Source organism: Psammomys obesus, unplaced genomic scaffold, assembly GCF_907164565.1.
Source record: "Psammomys obesus unplaced genomic scaffold, mPsaObe1.curated_primary_1811, whole genome shotgun sequence".
Classification (NCBI taxonomy): domain Eukaryota; kingdom Metazoa; phylum Chordata; class Mammalia; order Rodentia; family Muridae; genus Psammomys; species Psammomys obesus.
The window spans coordinates 53,993,523-54,008,525 of NW_026585504.1; the positions used below are offsets into that span (position 1 = coordinate 53,993,523).

The 15,003-nt window shown below is 38.5% G+C and overlaps 1 protein-coding gene across 2 annotated transcripts in view; it reads left to right on the top strand.

Annotated features, from left to right (window-relative positions):
* Positions 1 to 699: 699 nt before the first annotated feature.
* The window catches only part of LOC129672165 (contactin-associated protein like 5-1-like), a 796,696-nt gene continuing 782,392 nt past the window's right edge, over positions 700 to 15,003 (top strand). For both annotated transcript variants that reach the window (XM_055601463.1, XM_055601471.1), the window contains exon 1: positions 700 to 1,113. In XM_055601463.1, coding sequence (XP_055457438.1) covers positions 1,032 to 1,113 — 82 coding nt within the window. In that variant the 5' untranslated portion in view covers positions 700 to 1,031. The remainder of the gene's footprint in view (positions 1,114 to 15,003) is intronic.

Consider the following 15,003-nt stretch of genomic DNA (forward strand, 5'->3'; position numbering starts at 1 on the left):
GAGGTGGGGAAAACCAGTCCAAGCAAAGAGGCTTAGAGTTCCTTTAGCCTTTTCCTTTCTGTATTCCCCTCCCAATAGGACAGAAAAGTAATGTGCCCAGAGCCACCAGGGAGAGAAGCAAATGTGGAAGGTCGGAAAAGAAGGTGAGCGGTCATATCCCTAAATGGTTAAACCAGAAATCCCCATTAGATCAATACCAGTCAATCACTCATCCCTGTAGGGGAAAATAAATAGCATGATTCTATGACTCTTCCCTGCCAAGTGAAGTAAAAGGCATTAGAAATCAGGTTAGTTCGTTTCCAAGCTCTCTATGGGAAAATTCCTCCTCCTTAGGCTTCTTTCAACTCCTTTAGGCATAGCTTCAACAGCATTGTTGGAAAACCCGATTTATCTGGCCCCATAATTTGGAAGGAAGAGAAAGATATGCGGCAAGTAGTTCTGCATTTACGGACGCTGGGATGTATGAATAGAAAGAAGACAGAAAGAGGAGTGATCTTTTCTCTTTGCGACCCCAGCAATGCTTGGTCGCAGGAGAGACCAACGACCCGCCCAGGCCACTCTTATAGGCGAGCTCCAGGGCGTGCTCTGCCAGGGGGTGGTGCCGCTCAAGCTGCGCGTATAAGGAGCTGTCCGCCACCCTGGTGCTGAATCCAGCCTAGCGCAGGAATGTGGTACTTTCGGCTATTAGCGGAGCTGGGCGCCAAAAGCTGCCCTAGAGTTTGGATTTGAACCTTTAAGAAAGGAAATCCGGAGGAAGAAAAGGCAGGCGAGGAAGGCAAGCACAGAAAAGGACAGTTGCAGTAACTGTTAACCTGTATCGCCGCTCTCAGCTCTGAGGAAGCCCTGTTACGATTTCAGTGGAGATTATGAGGAGCAGGATGGAGTGAAGGAGAGAGTCTGTTCAAGGTGGGTGGGAAGGAGTCAGAAGGCGCAGAGGAAAGACAACAGAGAGAGAAAGGAAGAAAAAGAAAAGCCAAGGCTGGTGCCTGCGAATTTGGGATTCCATTGGAAGAGATCGCTCACTCGGGGAAATGGATTCTGTACGAAGACTAACCAGCATTTTGACTTTGGTGCTCTCTGGCTTGTGGCATTTAGGATTAACAGCAACAAATTGTGAGTACTCAGAGCTGGGAGCTGGGGGCGGGACGGTGGGGTGAAATAAGATGCTACTTAGAATAAGTATCCGCTGCCCGACTGTATATGCTCTGGGTAAAAGGAAAGAGCAGGGTGAAAACCATCACCAGGGGAGTTCAACTACTCCAACCATTCCAAAAGTTGGCAGAGCTATCATGAGCTTGCTCAGCTGGATTGCCTGCCCTTCTTTGGAATCATAAAGTTTCCTTAGCCTCCTACTCACGGTACTTAATCTCAGCCAAGGATGCACTGGCCAAGGGCAAGCCTCTAGGGGCAGAGATGGTTCAGAGCCACAGAACTCTGTGATAAGAGCAGACTACAGCTCCCACCTATTTGCAGTTTTCCTAACCCCCACTTCCATCCTGAGCCCTTAGCTCTCTCCACTGCCTTAGGCATAAGGTTTCAGCTATAGAATATTATAAACTAGGTACTGGGATTGGAAGTTTGGGCTGAAGAATTATAGCCCAAATACAGTCACCCCAGGAGGTCAATGGCTGTCCTATTACAGGAGGAAGAGCTTTAGTACACACTCTACTGCTATACTCCTGGTGCAGTGAAAGAATAGGGAGTATGCACTATGTTATCCACGTTTTGACCCCAGCAATCATACACTTAATTTGGTAGAAAGAAATTCTTGACTCTGAGAGATCTGCCACCTGCATTATGTATTTAAGGAATGCAGTTTGTCAAACTTGAATAAACCCATAAAGCCATGAGAGGTTCAAGCTCAATTGCTCAGCTGCTTCTCTAGACAGAAGAAGGGAAGTTTTCCATCCCTGGAAACTCATAAATGAAACTTGATTCAATTAAGCCATCTGTGTTGTTTGCAAGGATGTCTTACCACAGTCCCTCGAGTCTCTGGATTTGTCCCCTCATCTTCTGTTGTTACACAGAAACCTCAGAAATATTATCTATATTAGAACAATTGTAATTTGTATTGTCAATATCAGGTTTTAAAAAGTGAGAAGACTTATTGCAGGAGATCCTTTTGCCTGATTCCTTAATCCTTAGAGGATCTTGTTCAAATTCCAGAAGGAAGACAAGTAAATAAATATTTAAAGTATAGTTATTGTGTCTGTGATTCAAAGATTGGAAAGCTCACAGTCCATAGTTATGCTATTTTCTCAAAGTTTCTGTTATAAAGTTAGACAAAAGAGGCTACCCTCTCTATTAGGATGGGAGAAGCTAGTAAAATACTTTAGAGACTGTATTAAGGCAGGTTAAAGTCAGGTAAATTGAATTTTCTTGTTGAGTTTTTCCACTTTCATTCCTCCTCCTCCTCCTCTTCTTTTCTCCTTCTTGAAATTATTCCCATGGTACCCAAGAAAAAGACGGAAGAGCCTGAGCTAGTTTCTCTACCTCCTGAAACACTAGAGGTCAGTGTTGTCCAAATGATGCAAAGGTGTGGCTCTAAACAGTTTTCCCCTTAGAATGTTCCCTTTTCTAGAGAGAAAGAATACTTTGATATACAAAAGGTTGAAGAAAATGATAGAAGCACGAGTGTGTGACTTGGGCTTCCTCAGGTATCAACCTTTTGATAGTATCACCCTTTCATCTTCTCGGAGCCGTATATTCTGTAAATTAATTTAACTGTGGTCAATATATTTTAAAATACATACAGAAACATAATATAACATACAGAAAACTAAACGGCGTGGGTTTAAGGCTTCAGCCTATCACAGTCAAGGCAGTTACAAAATCTGCTCTGAGCATTTAAAAAGGAAGTTGGTGATAAGAATTTTCAAAAAACTTTAAGTGGCAGTTGCATACCCCATTTCCTAGCAACAAAGCAACTGGGTGAGTGCAGCTTGCTAAATATTCTAGAGTCAGTTTTCTTAAGGAATAGCAGTGATTGTTTATTATATTGTGAAAATTGTATAAATTCAGTAAACAATAGTTTTGCAACAACCGCTGGTTTAGAAATCAATGGATATTTGGTCTTCAGAGCCAAGCAGTCAAAACCTTTCAAAGCAATCATGAATATTTTCCAATTACTCCTGGCTGATGCTCACAACTTTTATTCATCAAGTATAGATATTGGATTTTCTACAGATGCAGAATCTGATCCCATTCATATATATAGTCTGATGAGTTAGACATTTCCTTTCCAAGAATTTGCTTTTAATTTGATATGTAAAAATAAATTTTAAGATTATTTTCCCTACGTTTTAAGGAATTTCCATGTCATTAGTAACAGCAGCCTTGAAAACAGATTGTTTGCACAGGTTCTTCCATGGTGCACAGTTAGAGGTTTCTTTAAAAAGTAATTTTAATGTCTGTCTTCTTTTGTAATGACTTGCTGTTGCAAGTTGTGTAGTGTATGAGAACCTATTTGTATAGATGTTTGATTTACTCATACTCTGTCTCAAACATGTATATTCATCTTCACAAGAAATAAAAATGAATGCTTACCCAGTTACAACTTTTATAATTTTCTAATTAAGCACAATGCAAACAAAGTCAGGTTAGAAGGAGTCCAGCCATAATATAGATATTACAAATCTTTTGTGAGAATGCAATTATGCACCAGCAATAAAAACCTCTGGAAAATTTCCCCATTCTGGAGTTTCAGGATATTAAACAGCTACAGTGTTTCCTTTGGGTTGCCCTGAGGGGACTGGGTAACTTTGAATATAGATGTAGGGATATGTAAAATTTTAGAAGTATTATATGTTCAACTCCTGTGAGACAAAAAGCTATGGTATGACTTGGGAGATAATTAAATGAAAACAGAAGCTAGCCACTAACAAGTCCTAGTCCCAGAGATGTTTCAGGTCAGGGGTCAATTACCTATTCAAATGTTGTGCTTTCTAATCTGCCAGTAAAAGGAAGCCAGAAACTGAGATATGTGCCCAGTTCAAATTGAACAGCAGCTAAATATCTTACTAAAGCTATTCTTCTACAATTAGAGAAATCAGATTTTTATCATGACACAAGTATGGTGTTCAGAAAACTGGAAGACTGTATATGACACAGAGATAATGTTAATTTCATTTTACAAGAAACGTGTTACATAATGTAAATTTTAGTTTTACAGTAGTTTTAACTTTTCTGAAGTAACTTAGAACAATCACTAAGCACCTATTTGAAATTTATTGATGCCCATTATTAGAGTCCCAGAGATGTGTTACTATGATCAGAATATAAAACTGCCTGCTGTAGATTTTTCTCACATATTGAATTTCGCAAGATCCGTGAGGACATTCATTATGACAGTAAAGAGATATCAGACCTTGAATTACATGAAGGCTGTTAGCAAACCAAATGGAAGAGTAATATGAGCAGCAATTTTGCTGTTTTTGTGGAGCAGGAGGATGGCTGTGCAGTATTTTCTGTGACATCTACAGCTACCAGAACTCGGGGAACACCACTGCTCACTTGGAAAAGTCTAGAAACTTTCTCCACTATCAAACTAGCTCATTTTGACCTTTAATGATCGACAAGAGATTGCCCTCCATTTCCTTCACATTAGCCCCATATCTAAAGTATATTAACACTTTTCAACTATAAAATATAAACTAATAACTAAAGGAGGAATTTCCTAATAAAAGAGTAGGCTTACAAGAAGATTAATGACTATGAGCAGCTCTGGTCTCACCTTCATTTTCTTCTAAGGAATGGCCATCTTCCCAGTTTTAGTCTTCCCTTCCATCTGCTAATCTGTCTAACTGGTTCCAGTTTTCTTTGAGTGGATAATTTTATTTACTTGTATCAATTTATCACAAAATGATATGGTTTGAAGCATGTCATAATTCTTCAGTTGGAAATCCATTGTCTTTCAGTTGATAACCCAGAATTGTGATGAAATATTGCCTGCATGTGATAATTATTCACAACAGATAAGAAGATGGGGAATGGTTTTAGTTACCTATTAAGGCAGAAGGCAATGGCATTTTAAGATTTTAGGGAGAAGTTAGTTGCATTGTACTAATTTGGAAACAATACAAACATTTGTTATTTTAAAAGGTTATTTTTTCATTCATTATAACATTGCACCTTTGCCTGGTGACCCCCAGTAACCTTGATTTGCTGAGTAAAGGCCTGGGGTTAGTTATTAAGACAACGTTTACTTGTAATGTGTTCTCACTGTTAACCACAGATGCTACTTACAGGTTGTTTCACACACATTTCAAGTGTGTGCTTGAGGTCAGTGCACTTCAAAACTGGGAGACAACTATAATCAGACTAAGAATTTAATGTGATTTTAATTCTTACTAGTAGGCATGCAGCCTACTGCTCACAATTTACAAGGCTCTCCAGCAAGGCAGCCCTTGGTGATTTAATTCAGATGAATGAGTTTCAGTTGTGTAAAACCTAATCAGGTCCTCCAAATCACTAATCTAAGCAATGGGAAAACTCTGAATACCTATTTATATCCATTTTTAAACATATATTTGCAACAATATATCTTCCAATGCACTTCATTTACTGGGTAGTTTTTGTAATATCTACAGGAATTTGGCAAGTTTTCTCTAAGATCAGCCTCATAACCTTAGCCCTGGAGAAGGGCATGAGTTAGCAGTTTTCTACAAATCCAACTCCTGAGTCATACCTGAAAAAATAAAGTGTCAAAAACATTCAGATCAAAACTTGAAACATGACAGTAAATATATTGTTCAAAGAAAAGCAACTTTATATCTTGGCTTGTACTCTGGGGTGGGTTGAGGATATATTTTTCTTTCATGCCTTTTTATTAAGGTTTAATAAGTGATAAAGAAACCTTTAAGGAGCAATTTAGAATACCCTGCTGTGTACACACCAGTGCTGGACAGTGCCACAAGGGCACTTCTTTTGACAATGACATTCCCTTAAGTCTGCCATTGCCAGATCATAATTCTGCTGAGGTGCAAGCTCTGATCTGGCTTTGTGTAATAATCTAAATCTCATCACCAATATCTCTCCTAACAAAATATGGAGCTCTACAGTTTACAAACAAACCACACTGTCTCATATCTCTTGGATTTATTTATATGAGCTGCTTATTAATTTGGCCTATAATACCATTTTCTCTAAAAATTTTTCCTCTCTGCCAACAAACACACACACACACACACACACACACACACACACACACACGGACGGAAGGGGAGGATAGAGATGGGAAGAATCAAGATATATTGCATACATGTATGAAAATGTCAAAGAATAAATAAAATATAATTTTGTATTTTCTCAGTCTAGGTTACGAGCCCCTATTAATCTCATTTTTGTAACAATTTCATTAATTCATGTGGCCTCAACTAAGATGCAATACCTTTTTGTCGTGTTTTTCTTTAATTACTGTATCCAACGCCTAAAATACTGATCAAGTAGATGAATGTGGGAATAATATAATGGTTTTCTTTTCTTGGAGGAATTTTCAATCTTAAACTAAAATTTTTCTACTTCATATTGTCAGAGTTTCGTTTTGAAAATTTCTTTGCTTCATGTTGCTATTTTAACAACCCTTGAAACTGTTGTGGAAGTTCCAAGTAGAAGTCAGCTGTAAAATGAAACAGAAGGGCACACTGCCTCACAGAGAGTGAGATCTGCAGCACAGATCCCCTCTGCATGCTTCTCCGGATGCACTGCATGCCAGTCCTAACATGGGCACTGTGAAGCCATTTGAGTCCTGAACAAAAGCTTCTTTTGCCATCTGAAATTACTAACTACAACTTGGAGTTCATTCGATTAACTTTCTTTAAGCAATGTTTTGAATGTTTTGTTTTTCTATAATCTGAAAATTGTATGTCTCCATTGCTTTAAGAAATTTCTTTCACTGCCTTAGGTTTAATATAAAGGGTGCATTTTGATTCTATTTAATGGAATTTAGTGCTGGATTATGGAAAAGATGTTTGCTTAATGGGGATCCAGTACATTACTCTTGTGAAATGACTTTGAGACACTTATGTCATCTTAGCTATGAGAAGAAAGGTGCAAGTGTCTGAAGTTAGTGTGTTACTCATTTGAAGAAAGTGTCGATGAAAGTCACTCCAAGTATCGTTTTTCTTTCTTGACATCGAGTTTCCTGTGTAGTTGGAGAAGTGATGGTTACTGAGTAATATGTACTACGTGATCTCCATGCAAGGTGAAAAGTTTGGATGCCAGGAACATAATTTGTTAATCATGTAAAGGTTGCACACAGCTAAGCATGAATGCAATGGAAGGCATACAATGAGCTTCTTCCACATTGACTGGAGCATCCAAATGTGCTCTTGAGAAAAGTAAAATTGAAGCTAAGGTGTGACAAAACTCAGCAGACTAGAAAGGGGACACTGTAGATTGATACAGGGAAAGAGTAGAAAGTAAAGAAGTGGTTTAGTAACAAAAATGTTTTCTTTTTAAAAATAAAAGATGCAATTTCACGAAGGAGTTTCAATTTATAAAATATCATTAATTGTATTCACATGAGTGTTTTGCTTTCATGTGTACATATATGCCTACATTCATGCATATACATTCATGTGCACTATCCCACATGGTTGATCCCCGAAGAATTGAGAAGAGGGTATGGGAAATCCTTGAACTGGAGTTAAAGAAGTTGTGAGCCACTATGTGGATGCTGGAAAATAAAATTAGCATAGTAAGATTTGATTTTTCATCATTTTATATTTTGTGTATGTGTGTGTGCATGCATCTGTGTGTTTGTACATGTGGATACTGCAAAAAAGACTGTGTCTTACTTTTAAGCCAGTTCTGTATCTTCTTTGAGCTAAAGTCTTTCAATGAAATGGAGAGCACCAGTTTGTCCAAGTAGGCATTAGGCTAGTCCTAGGCATCCTCTAGTTCTGGGATTACATGTACATGTTTTGACATGCATATATTATTTTAATATGGTGTTGTTTTCCCAGTACCTGTGTGCACTTAAAGTCTACATGCCACAGTGTGTGTTTAGGTCATAACTAACTTTGTGGTGTTAAGGTCATAACCAACTTTGTGGTTCTAAGACTCAAACTCAGGTTTTAAAGCTTTCACAGGAGGAACTTTGCCACCTAAGTTATCTCTCCAGACCCTTCATTTTTTTAAAGGAGTTATGAGGCTTAGATGAAATAAAAAAAAATGTTTGAAAGAAAAATGAGATAATTACACAAGGTCAGGTAACAGCTAGTAAGGAATCCCAAAAAGAAATTTGAAATTATAGCTCACAAGTTCATCAAATAGAATACTGAGCAAGGAAATTGAAGGCACAGGGATATATGAGCTCCTAAGCACACAAAATCACAGATTTTAGCTAAAATGTACTCTACAAATGCTGCCATTGTTTGTGACAAATGAGAGTAATAGATGCTCAGAAGGTCCTCAGTGCTCTGGCAATACAGAGTGGCCATATTCTAAACACTGTCTGTATCCATCACTTTGACGAAATCTTCTGGTCTATAAATTCTTTTGTTTTTTTTGTCAGGAAAATGAGAACTGGTCATTCAGGAATGTATAATTAAAGGTCAACAGCATGGATTCTGGTCGCCCCAACTGGGGCTTGGTGATATATCCCAACACCTTTGGTGTCTGCTACATGGAAGAAGAATTTTTAGAGTTGGGTGCTTCAGGTTAATGTGTTAACATATATAATTGATCCTCAAACATAAATCCAAATGTCTCTATACTGTCTACTTTCCTTTGTACATACTCTCGGGGGAGGGTAATTCTGTCTGTTTCCTACACCACCAGCCGAATCAATTGAGCTTTTCAGGGTGACATCGGCAACGATGAAGACAGAAAGAAAGTGAGGGTAAAAGCCAACACGCTTGTGTGCATATCATTTTTAACAATTTTCCTTTGATGAAAAAGTATACCTCTAAAGACAGTTCTGAATCCACAACAATTTAAGGAACTTTGCAGGGTTCATGAGGTAGCTAATGACTGAAGTGTTTGTTGTGAAACTGTGAGGACCTGAGTTTGGATCCCCAGTACCATAGAGAGCTGATGTGATATTTCACTTCCACAGCCACAGAATTCCTAAGGTATCTAACCTCTACACATGCACCAAGATATGTGTAATACCCTTCCACACATGAGCACACCCAAGGATCACATTCATATGCACAAACATCACACATTTAATATGCAATACACACATCACACAAATATCAATGCACACATGCATAAACAAACATCACATACAAATATGTACATCATATAAACACTCAAAGAAATAAATCAATTTTTAATGTTCTCCCTAGGATTACATTCATATCCGCAAACATCACACATTTAATACGCAATACACACATCACACAAATATCAATGCACACATGCATAAACAAACATCACATACAAATATATACATCATACAAACACTCAAAGAGATAAATCAATTTTTAGGGAGAACAATGTTTAATAGGCGCTCCTAGACCGTTGTGCCTGAATGCATGTTTCCTTCCTTTTCTCCTTACTTCCAAATAGCATTTGCCTTTCTTTTGTCTATAGTCCCTTTATTTCTGTTTGGACATATTTTTTGCATTATGGTTGTCTTTCCCTGAGTTCATTGCTATGTAGAGGGTGTGGGAGAAGATTTAATTGTCTGCTAGATTTCAGCTCCTACTTGTACTGTGTGGGCAGTTCCCAAATATGGTGCTTCCAACAAGGTCTGCTACAGCACAGGCTGACACAGATCATCCACCTACAGGACACTTGGGGTTGTTCACCTACTTCTATTTGGCTCCATCCATCTGCCTCAAAACCAGTCCTCTACCACTAATTCCGCAAATCTATTATTATGGGAATACCTTCCAATTAATAGAAATTACCTCTGCAGAGTCCATTAGGAGAGAAGTTACAGATAATAGTCTGAACAGAACATTTTACTGCAGTGAAGACAGGCTGTACAGATAACAATGATCATAAGGAAGAGGAGAAGACAAAGTTCGGAGCTGAGAAAGGAAGGAATTAGGCATGTTTAGGATATCAGAGCTAACTCTGCCCTGTTCTCAAAGTCTGTGTGATTGACAATAGCCATTGTGTTCTTGCTCAGAGTCTTTCTCCTCTGGTCAAATCTCACCATGTCTTGCACTTCAGCTGTCTTCTCCACCAAACCTTCCTTTTCTTCTCATCTTCCATACTTCTTTCTTTGCTTCCTTTTCCCTGGCTTTCTCCTTCTGTTCTTCCTCCCTTCCTCAGTTTGATTCATTTACGGTTTATTGAGTGATGGTTTCACATGTTGTGGCCTAAGCTAATGCCTTTACAGATTTCTCATTCAAATGCCACATCTGGCAGAACAGAATCTCAGGAGAGCAGACGGAATTTGAACAATACAGCAGCCAGTGACCGGTGAAGTGTGTAATTTCCAGAAATGTTATATTAAAACACTCTTGCAAATGTGAATTTGGCTTTATGTTATATCCGTGCTTATGATAAAAATATTTTTCTCAAATCTTTAATTAAAATTGATGAGCCAAGTGTGTTCCTTAGCTCATGGAAGAGTGCTACAAGCAGTAAGACACAGGCTTTCCTTTTTGTCTCTTTCTATGTTTGTGCCCTCCAAGATTCCTGTATCAGAGAAAACACGAGTATCTGTCCTTTTATCTCAGAACAACAGTTTGCTTCATTTTCCGTTAGCCACTATTACTGATCTATAAGCTGCACAATATAGTTAATCAATGGTGGGAACTAGAAAGACACAATTTACTGAAGCAGAGATACCCAAGAGCTTGGTGATGAATAGATATGGAGCACTGAGGAGGTGTTTTCTTTAAGAAAACTCTCTGACCCCACCTGAGTCTTTGGTGCCCCCACTACATCCATCTGGGAGAGAAGGTTAGCTCTCCCTTTCCACTGGCTGACCTCACATTGAGCCTTGTGTGTGGCCCGGACTGGGATCCACAGGGGTAGGTCCTTTCGGATCAAGAGTCAATTAAGAGAATATAATACTTCTCATTTTACAGACATTAGCAATATCTAGGCACAATCAGAAGCAGTATGGCAGCAGATTAGAGTGGTGGGTCACTAGAGAGAGAGATTTGTCTTTGTGAGATTTCAGACATGTACCCCTTCCCAACTTTGGCACTTGGTGAGGTTTTCATTATGTCCTTACTACAGTCATACAGAAAGATTATTTTGTCCCCATCACAGAGGATGTGCTCAGTTAGCTGGTTAAAGAACTTAACCAAGATTATATCCTGTACAGGAATTGCAGTGGGATTTTAATCCACTTTCCATGATTTCAAATTTCACATATACTTTTTCTCAGTCTACTGTAGTTGCCATGGACTGCATCTGTACAGGAGTTCTAGGGGTTCTAAGTTTTCTCCATGTATGGTCCTTGGTTGGAGTATCAGTCTCAGAAAATAAACCTGTGTCCAGATTTTTTTGTTCTCTTGCTCTCCTGGTGGAACTCCTGTCTCTTCCAGGTCTTTCATATCCCCCTTCTTTCATAAGATTCCCTGCACTCTACCCAAAGTTTTGGCAGCTCAGTGTCCAAGTGGGTTTCCCTAGTATGGGGAGCAGGGGCTGTCTCTGACATGAACTCAGTGGCAGGCTCTTTGATCACTTTCCCCTGAGGGGATAGTAGCATTACCAGGCACAGAGGAAGGCAGTGCAGCCAGTCCTAATGAGATCTGATAGACTAGGGTCAGATGGAAGGGGAGGAGGACCTCCCCTATCAGTGGACTGGGGGAGGAGAATGGTAGGAGAAGAGGGAGGAAGGGCAGGATTGAGAGGGGCTGAGGGAGGAGGCTACAGCTGGAATACAAAGTAAATAAAGTGTAATTAATAAAAAAAATAATTTAAAAATTTTGAAAAGAAAAAAATAAATAAAAAACAATAAAACCCAAACAGAACTGTTATTATAACTTGAGGGGTTGTTCATTTTCTCAAACCCAGATTTCTCTGACACCTGTTGAGAAATGGCTTCCAGACCCACAGAATCTGTCCGACTTCTATGTTAGACAACTTATGCTAAGCTTGAAAAGTATCCCTCCCCCATAAAGGATACCCCTGTTGTGTAGGACTATCTATTCATAAAAGTTGCCTGAACCACTTATTAAGTCCTTCTACCACCTCTTCATGGCCAGGACCAACCTGTCAAATATAGCACTGTAGCTTGCAATGTCAGTGTCCCCTGTCCATATGTGATGAATTTAGTTCTAATTATTAACCTGATGAGGACTTACAATCACAGTGGAAGGGTCCTTCCAGTCATCCTTTACATAGACTATGACAACTATGACGATTGAGGTGGGAAGACTCATTCTGAATATGGGTGACATCTTCCATGAGCTGGGTTCCTGTACTGAGTAATAAGGAGAGAGGGAGATAAGCATCAGCATTCAGTGCTCTGCTTCAGATTATGGATGCAAAGTGAGTAGCTTCCTCAACACCACATCTTCCCCATCATGATGGACTGTGCCATGGAACTATAAGCCCAAATAAACTCTTCCTTCCTCCAGCTGCCTTTGTCAGGTATAAACACAGCACAAGAAATTAAAGAGAATGTGTCTCACCTATTTTGTGCTCATAGAAAACTTTTCTAGCTAAACAGTTTCCAGTGTTGTAGGACACTGTAGGACACATGGAACTAATTCATCAACATGTTGGGTTTGTCTTTTTTCTAAATCCTTCCCTCTTTAACAGGCAACACTGTTCACACACCCATGCCATGGAATAAGCCAAGTGTTCACCTGCTGAGGAATACTGATTATCTGGGGGCTAGAAATTACAAATCTCTATACAATGTCACTCTTCTTCATCCTTGGCCAAGTTCAATGAAAGACCCTGCCTGCTAGCCACAGAACATTCATTTGGTAATGAAAAATAGCCTTCACAGCAGCCTGCTCTCATCATCATCTTAGTGGAGAGTTTAACCAATAAATTCTTTGCTTTAATTTCAAGGTCTCGTGAGCTTATCCTTTTAACCTCGGATATCACTTGGCCTCCTATATCTAAATTTTTAATTCCTTCCTTGACTCTTTGTGCATGCTTCCTCAGGCTTAGGGAGTCTAAAATAATGTTGTTCAATGTTCTTTTTCTTTTTCTTTTTCCTTGGAGCCACAATTCAGTTCTTCTATAAGTTCTCATGGACAAGAAAGGTCTTAGATTATTCTGACTGGTAACCACAAAGCCATCAATAAATATTTTGTTCTACTCTAAAAGAACAACATTGGAAAGTGTAATTCCATAAATAATGAAACTTATTTCAACCGCAGAATATTTTCACTACTAAAGAAAATTTTATATAGAATCTCGGCACTTAAAATAAATTAACAAAGTGCTGTTTTTGAGAAAATGGAGAAAGACTTCCCAAAATTCTAGGATTCGGCATATTCTTTCCTTCTGAATTTTCATGCAGGGCTCTTATGTAGTTCCTCACACTTTAACAAAATCTCTCTCTCTTCTATTTTCCTCTTCTCTGTGCTTGTGTTTGAGTGTAAATTTATTGAAGGCAGAACCTTCATGTCAGTCCTCACCGTTCACCTTGTATGAGACAAGTATGTCATCACTGCCTATACCAGACCAGCTGGCCTATGAGCTTTCAGGGATTCTACTATCTCCATATCCTATCTCTTTACAGGCAATCTGGGATTATAGATGTGCTATGGTATATGATTTTACATGGTTTATGGGAATTACAACCACGTTATCAAATATTCTTAACAAGTAATTACCCATCTATGCAATTTCCATAGTCCTCCATAATCCATAATCTAAGTTCATAATTACATGCAAAAACAATCATGTTTTTTAATGTTTTAGAGAAAGAGGAAAGGAGCTGCCATTATTCAGACAGCCATTGCCTGGCTGGGGTCAAGCAGTGGGGACACTCTGGGAACATAACACTGTGTCAGTTTACAATGGTCAGTGAGAGTCTGGTATGGTTATTAATATAATCTCTGCCTGAAGTCATATTAAATAAGAGGGTACTGTTTTCTGGTGTTATTGACACATTATAATTATGTATGTTTATGTGGTGAAGTATAATGTTTTATTGCTTGATATATATTGTACTCTGATCATACCAGGATGTTTAGCATGTTGCCTCAAATATTTTACATGTATTTGTTGGTTACCTGATAGCAACAAATTCTGGCATTGTTAACTAGGATCCTCCAGCTAAAAATAACGTATTGCTATCTAATTAGTATCAGATAGCTAGAGGACAAGCTTCTATTTTTTTTAACCCTTTGGGAATCTAGTTTTTAATTGCTGCTTTTTATATAAGTGTCAAGAATTGTCATTTACTGATGTGAAAAGATAGCAGGTTGTCACAGAAAATTGCCCCCTCACCTTGCTCTCCTTAGTTTGCAATCAAGAGCTGTTTTTTTCTGTGACAGAATTATCTTCTAAAGGCCCTTGAATTATACACCTACATTCCAAGCATCTCTTTGGGACTTCCTCCAAAAAAGAGATCTCATATTAGCTATGGTTAAATTGTCCGTGTATAGTACAGTGAGTGGCAAAATAACTACTTGATAAAAATGTCGCACTTAAAATTGAGTGAAACTCTAGCCAAGACGGCAAGAGCTCATCCAGGACATACGGGATTGTCTCATGCCTCTATACAATGGAGTAAAAATGAACCTTAGACCATCATAGCAAGAATGCCCCCGTGCTGTCTTCTACTGTCCAATATGATTGGAAGAAGAGGCAAACAAATTACAGCAATTGTTTCAGATTTGGATTTGGCTCTGGTGATTGATTCTGATCCAAGCGCTAATTTTTATCACATTCTTTGTGCATGCTCTAAGCAAAATTCTCCAGAAAATATGCCCATTCATATACTTACTGTCTTCACTCCTCCCTTTAGGGAATTCCAAATGTCTTATGTTATATTTTGACACATTTATATTCTATAATATGATAGGTTAATGTAGTATATGATACTTAGTAAATCATTTTTTAAAATAACACTGTATGTATTTGAGTACATGTATGCAACACAATTTGGTGAAGGTGGTG